The sequence below is a fragment of the Patella vulgata genome, chromosome 9, assembly GCF_932274485.2.
Source record: "Patella vulgata chromosome 9, xgPatVulg1.2, whole genome shotgun sequence".
Taxonomy (NCBI): Eukaryota; Metazoa; Mollusca; class Gastropoda; family Patellidae; genus Patella; species Patella vulgata.
Window position 1 is genome coordinate 17,833,062 of NC_065887.2, and position 6,714 is coordinate 17,839,775.

Here is a 6,714-nt window from a genome sequence, read left to right on the forward strand (position 1 = left end):
AATAGTCCCCTGCTTTCTTCGAAAGGCGGGGGACAATAAACAGAGCTGCAGGTTCGGTTTATTGGCCTTCTCTAAGGTGTGAATAACATTAACAAAGAAAGACAAGGGGCTCAAATTCTGAAGGCTGAAAGGGTGGTAAAGAGAAGTCAAATTAAAATTTGTCATTGACAAGTTGATAAGGTAGCTGTTCCAGTACCATTAATTTATAGGGATCTTAAATAATCTTCAGTTACCCATATTACCATATAACTATCCCTAACAGCTAGTCAGTGGGATATACACTGTGTTACTGTAGATGAATGGAAAGTATACCAGAGGAATATTAATATGTTCACCATCTCTTGCCAACATTTTACCCCATTAAAATTACATTTAATAAACAAGAACTAAAGAGCATTTTTAATATAATCATAAATCATTTCCATTTAATTTGACATATCTGTGCTATATGATCAGATGGTGCCACTATGCTAGGTAGAGCTATATGGGTAGTAACATCTTCGTGTTCTGGCATGGGTATAACTTCAGTCACAGTTAAATTGTCTGAATCCACAAATATATAATCTAACATGCCATGAAAACCAGCCGTATAGTTTGTATATTTTGTGTAGCCACATCCACTTATTATATTAAAATTATGATGTAGTTCTAAATCGTTTAATTTCTCTTCCTCGCCACCTGTTAATATAGAAAAACAAGGACATATATCCAACTCACATATTCAAATAACCTAAGTTCAACTTAATTGAACTACAGTCACAATATGCGAGAGAGAAAAAGAAACCGGGTCCAACATCTACTCGACTTAAGAAAGGTCTTTTAGCATAGGGGTCTTTAGCAGTGGAAGTAAAACGAAGGACCAAGAGAAAACCCACAAGGTTGGACAGCCGACCCTTTATATACATCATAATATATGATAAGCTCAAGCTCTGTATTTTGCATCATATTTTTACCGATAATAAGTTTTTCAGCATATTTGTCCCTTAAAACAACTTTAGTTATATTATCCCAATACTCTAAGGCGAAAATTTATCAAATATGCACAATTCCTGACATTTAATTTACATGTGTATCCAGGTGGATTTTTCTATCAAATGTTGGACATGAAAGGAGGGAGCTAGTCTTAAAATAACCTGATGATTTCCCCTGTGTCATTGTCTAGTTCAGTACCTGGTTTGGCATCTCCATATGGACCATTTAGTACTTATTGTATATTATGTAGGCTTACCATTTTATTTGGAAAAAAATAAAAAGGCTATGGTATTAGGTATTGAAACCAAGCTAAACCGGATACTAAGTCAAACTATGACACCAAAACACACTAAGATTAAAGTTTCACTTACTGGAATTCCACAGATAGTAATCAGAAGGTATAAATTTAGTTGTCATAAAAGTATTAATTTCTTCTTCAGCAACGCTGTTAAAATCACCACAAAATATAAACGATACTGTTTTACCCTGAAATATTTTCAAATAAATATTAATAAACCTAAACTAAATCCAATCTAATCAAAATTAGACCGTATTGTCACACCCGTTATTATGTTGTTTACATTTGATGAGTTTAAATGCAAAATGCGGAATAAGTCATTCAGATCACCAAATCTCTGAGGAACCAGACTCCAGACATCTGCATTTACTCTGTTCAGTTAGATTTCCCATGGTACATCAACCAATATCAAGATTGGGAAACACTGTACTGTCTAAGGTCATTATAAGAATTTAGTGATGTTAGTTTCAATCCCTTACTGTAATAAGACCAAATTTAAATTTGTTATCAGCGTACTGAACAGCCTCCCATACATTAAATAGGCCAAGCATTTACTCAAAATCGCTAAGATAGTTATACTATGTTAAATATTTAAACTCTTCTGCATTTAAACTCTTCAATTACACTACAGTTCAACCAGAAGTGCAATCATAGTGCAACCAATACCAAAACCGAACAAAAATAGAGATCAAATTAAAATAGACTGAACTAAAATTAATTGTTTCAATGTTAACAGTGGTATCAGTGAACACAATATTCTACACAAACATAAGCAACAAAGTAATATCTTAAAAGCCGTAGATATATTAATATGATATTATTAAGAATTAGTTACTTTTCTTTTCTTGATGAGACAAATATCCTCTAAAGACCAAGAGTAATATAGATATATATGACCTAATAAACATCAGAAAAACCTCTCTAGTCGATCAGATTTTACAAATTCTAAATATTATGATTGGCATACCTCCGATGTATATTGAGACATAACAGACTCAATATGTCGCAAACATATTGCGATTTGTAACAATCGAATATGTGATGCTTTTGGGTGGAAAAACAAATGTGTATTGGCCACCATGAGTATTTTATCTTTTACATCCAGTGATTCAAATACAGTTAATTGTAACGCAGTACTTCGAGCTTCCATTTTCTCTTTCAGTGGTCCTAATGAACAAATTTTCTGCCACAAATCTGAATATCGTTCATCATTAGCAACAACTTCTGTTAGAATAATATCATGTTGTCCAAGTAACCTATTAATGTGGAAACAAAAGAAAAAGAAACAATATTAAATATGTTTTGAAAATTAAGGCTAATATAAAAATGAGCAATATTCTGGCAACTAATCAAAAAGAAAAATGATATTTTAAAATTTGGAAACTCAATATTTTTCACAGTAAATGGCATTATCACTCTCTCTATGCAATGAGCGAGTAGCGAACTCTTATTTTATTATAACAAGCAGTTGCCATGCAAAATACACCCACATTTTGGAAGAGATGTACAGAGTACAAGGAAAATCAATAGGACTCATCCTCTCATTGTTTTACATCGAATTATAATAAAAAAATTGTAGTCTCTAACATGTTCACAAGGTTTTCAGAAAAGGAAGGTAAATTCAGAATGGAATTACATATGGAACGCTGAAAATCGATAGGATTCATCCTCCCATGGCCAAATTTGAAATAAATATGTTAAAAACTGTAGTTTCTAACTGCATACAGAACGTTTTCAGCAAAGGGGAGTTACTATGGGATTGACAGATGCAGAATGCTGAATGTCATCGGGTTTACAAAAATTAATCTGTTAAACACTATGGCCTCTATCACATTCACAAAGTTTTCCTTTAAGTGGGCACCAAAATCTAACTCATCCAAGATCTTTTGATTCTTAACACATATTTTAAATTTCATCTAAAACAGACAAAAATAGTGGCCTCTAGAGGGTCCACAACGTATTAGATGTTTTACTACTATTTGCATGAAGGGGCGTGGCAATTTTGATTATGGTGTAAAGGTGATATATTTGAACAGTTTTTACAATCAAATAAAATTTTTGACCTTTTCGTACAATCAGGCGCAATAATCCAGGAAGTCACAGTGCCAAAATCAGACACAACCTACATCTTTGGGATATAAAGACATACTTTTAGTTTCATTAATTAAAAATAGAGATCTTTGGGATATAAAGTTTATGAACATACATTTTAAGTTTCATTAAAATCAAATAAAATTTGTGGCCTCTAAAAATGTGATTTTTACTGGGGCAATAATCCTCGAAACTATGGTTATATTCGTGCAAAAAACGAATACAACCCAGATCTTTCATTAAGTTTCGTTAAAACAATTATGACATGTAGAATGTCCACAAACAAAATGTGAACAGATGTCCAGATGGACATAGGCAATTCCAAAATGTGGGCATATAAAAATGATACTAGTCATGCCAGCTACATGTACATGTACACTATTTATAAATTAACTGACAATTATTTCGTCAATCATCAAAATTGTATAAAACGCCCAACATCCCACTATATTTTCTAACCTGACAAGCTGACTTAAATACAACAGTAATATAAATAAATATATTCCTTTGAGAATAACCCTTTTAAAGATCAATCAATCACTTTGCATGATGTCATACTTTCTCAGGCCAGTCCATACCAGTTAACAGTTGTCTTTGCCTGTTCAGTTCTCGTGATCTATGACAATACATGTAGTTATATGGTCAAATTGATAAATGAACCCATTTTTAGTATTTTATTAAAACAGTGTTGATCATTAATAAGATAAGGGTGTTAGTTGAGAGCTGATCTGCATGCACAATATTACATTTACCTTAATTTGGATCTTCTGTAAAATAAAGCTGATCCTTCTGGAACTTGACCTCCCTTGACCTTCAGTAAACCACTTAAACCAAGAAGATCTAAAGCTGGTTTAAAATCACTCTCAAAATATTTTCTATCACATTCTTGTAAACAAATTATATCACCATTATAACCTGAAAAAACATATGAAATGAAATGGGGTTTAACGTCCACCTGGCCTAATGAAGACGGGTTTACGCCATACAGTGTGCTCAAGGGAAAATTTGCCAGGACAGCAGCACTATGACCTACTCTTATATTGAATTCCAACTGTCAAGGGTTCTTTTATATGCACGCCAATATGTACACAGGACTTAAGTTTTCTTCCCATCCGGAAAATCTGGATGAACTTTCTCCGCCAATGCAGGGATCGAACACCCGACCTCCAGGCTAGCGATCAAGCGTCTTACCCATGTAGCCACTGTGATCCCCTGCTGAAATAAACTGTTGCTTGAAATTGATATGACTGAAGTAGTGAAGTCCTAGATGCCCATAACAAGAGATGTAATCAAATTATACATTCTGCATGGGTTCCTTTCTTTTTGAAAACCTTTAATTAAAGACAATCAGTAGTCACTGTATCAAGCTTCTATCATAATCTTAATGTATGAGCGATCGTGCACACTGCCACTTAAACCCTAGCAGATGGTCAATAATTAGTATTTGTTTCAAATATGTCAAAGTATTTGAAAATATTTTGTAGTCTACTAAAATCAAATCAACTGAAATTAAAAATTGTGGTAATCTTTCAAAATGAAAAATTAAATCACACATCAAAACAAAGTGATTTAGGTCCTACAATGCCACAAGCTGTGTGTGATTACTGGTCCTCTATTTACCTGTTATTTCTTTTAACAATAATTGTTTTCTGTAATCATAGTTTAATGCGTATGGTGGACAGTATGGAAATAATTCTGTTCTACTGTAATCTGAATCAGCATACACGTCAGCTAAAATATTATAACTTACAATTCTCAAACTGAAATAAATAAAAGCAATTTAAATTATACAATGGCTCACATCTACAACAGACAATTACACTGGCTGACAATGCTTTACTTTTTGTCAACTGGTCGTAATACTCACTACTGGTAGTTTGTGATATTGTAAAAAATTAAGGCTATCATTTTATTAATGAACACTGTAACTCTGTTTGTCAAACAATATTGCAAAATATTACTACCTGCTGACAGAATATAAAGGGTGCAATGAGAGATATTTTGCCCTGACAGCCTACTCTTATTTCAAATTCCACCTGTGGGTTCTTGTACGTTCATGCCAATGTGTACACGGGACCGGGTTTTTTTTGTACCGTACCTTCTGAACAACTAGATGCTATTCCTGTCAGGCCCTCTGTCCTACACCACTGACAAGGGGAAACCACCGCAGGATATCCCGAGGAACTTTCTCAGATCGGCTACCCGTTAAAAGTAAAGTGTTTATTTAAAGTGGGCGTAGAGAAAGGATTAACTGTAAAATACGTAATAAAATTAAAGATTTGAATTTTATTGAGACCTTTCTTTTTCTGCTTCTTTTTGTGTATACAGGTGTCTATTTTCAAAGGGACATAATCCTGGTCCAGCCTCAATCTCAAATTTGGATGTAACTGACATTTCCTTTCCGACTCTTTCTCCATTTATTGGTATTAGTTTCAAACTTAAACGGTGTCCTATATCTGCTGGAGTAGGCGAATAATATCTTTCCCTGGATATTTCAACTGGAACATTGTCAGCCTCTTTGGCAGAAGCAGAAGGCAATGGTTCTCGATACCAAACAAATTTACACTGATCAACATTTACAAATTCCAATTCTGCTTTTGGAAATATTGGAAATCCAGACATTATACTGGCTGGTAGAGATAATGATATAACTGTTGGTGAATTTATTTCCATTTGAAGTTTTGTGTCCCCGATAACAAGTTCACAGTCTTCAGTCCAGGCATCAATGTTTGGCGTTGTATCCAATAAAGTCTTGCCTTTCTTTAACATACTTATTGAGATATTCGAATCTGAATCTTCCACGGGTGTCGCTTCTTTGCTCTTTTTCTTCTTTTTATTTTTTCTTTTCTCCATAACTTTCACTATATTCAATTGCAGACGAGCAAAACATTTTCCGATTTCTTCTTCTTTTGGGCGGTTCATGTTGTAAGTTCGTTTATCATAAACTACGCTTATTTCCAAACGTTCCGACTCAGGGATGCATTTTACATATATGTGTGACATTCTGGCCAGCAGAGGGAATCGTCTTTGACAACCTCTAACCAGAAAGCTATTTAAAACGGTCAGGATTGCATGAGACATGTGAAACAGCGGATGTTGACAAATAACAGGGTTGTTAAGTGTTTTCAAAAGTAAGAGTAGTTTAGAGCTGGGTAACTCTATATTATATCTCGGGAGTTACTTGGATGCAGACCACCATTAATTTCCCCATTCACTTCAATGTTAACTCTGTCTCTTTGCCCGGCTTCAACTTTTCCCAAAAATTTTCGTTGAGCTGAATGTTTTTCACTATAGACAGAGAAATAGATGGTCATGTCTTTACACCAAAATTTGTCTGAGGTTGACCACCAAAA

General features: G+C 34.0%; 1 protein-coding gene across 1 annotated transcript; it reads right to left on the minus strand.

Annotated features, from left to right (window-relative positions):
• Nucleotides 1-384: 384 nt before the first annotated feature.
• On the minus strand, nucleotides 385-6,475 carry LOC126832364 (2',5'-phosphodiesterase 12). Its single transcript, XM_050563112.2, has 6 exons — nucleotides 5,658-6,475; nucleotides 4,982-5,121; nucleotides 4,114-4,276; nucleotides 2,238-2,526; nucleotides 1,344-1,458; nucleotides 385-678 (listed from the first exon to the last, which is right to left on the minus strand). The coding sequence occupies exons 1-6, from the start codon at nucleotides 6,440-6,442 to the stop codon at nucleotides 416-418; spliced, it is 1,755 nt and encodes a 584-aa protein (XP_050419069.2). The 5' UTR covers nucleotides 6,443-6,475; the 3' UTR covers nucleotides 385-415.
• Nucleotides 6,476-6,714: the final 239 nt, after the last annotated feature.

Coding starts and splice junctions, on each gene's coding strand:
- LOC126832364 (XM_050563112.2), bottom strand. CDS start 6,442: ATGTCTCATGCAATCCTGACCGTTTTAAATAGCTTTCTGGTTAGAGGT. Junction 4,277..4,981: donor ATTGTTAAAAGAAATAACAG/GTAAATAGAGGA, acceptor ATGTTTTTTCAG/GTTATAATGGTGATATAATT. Junction 679..1,343: donor TTACTATCTGTGGAATTCCA/GTAAGTGAAACT, acceptor CTATATTAACAG/GTGGCGAGGAAGAGAAATTA.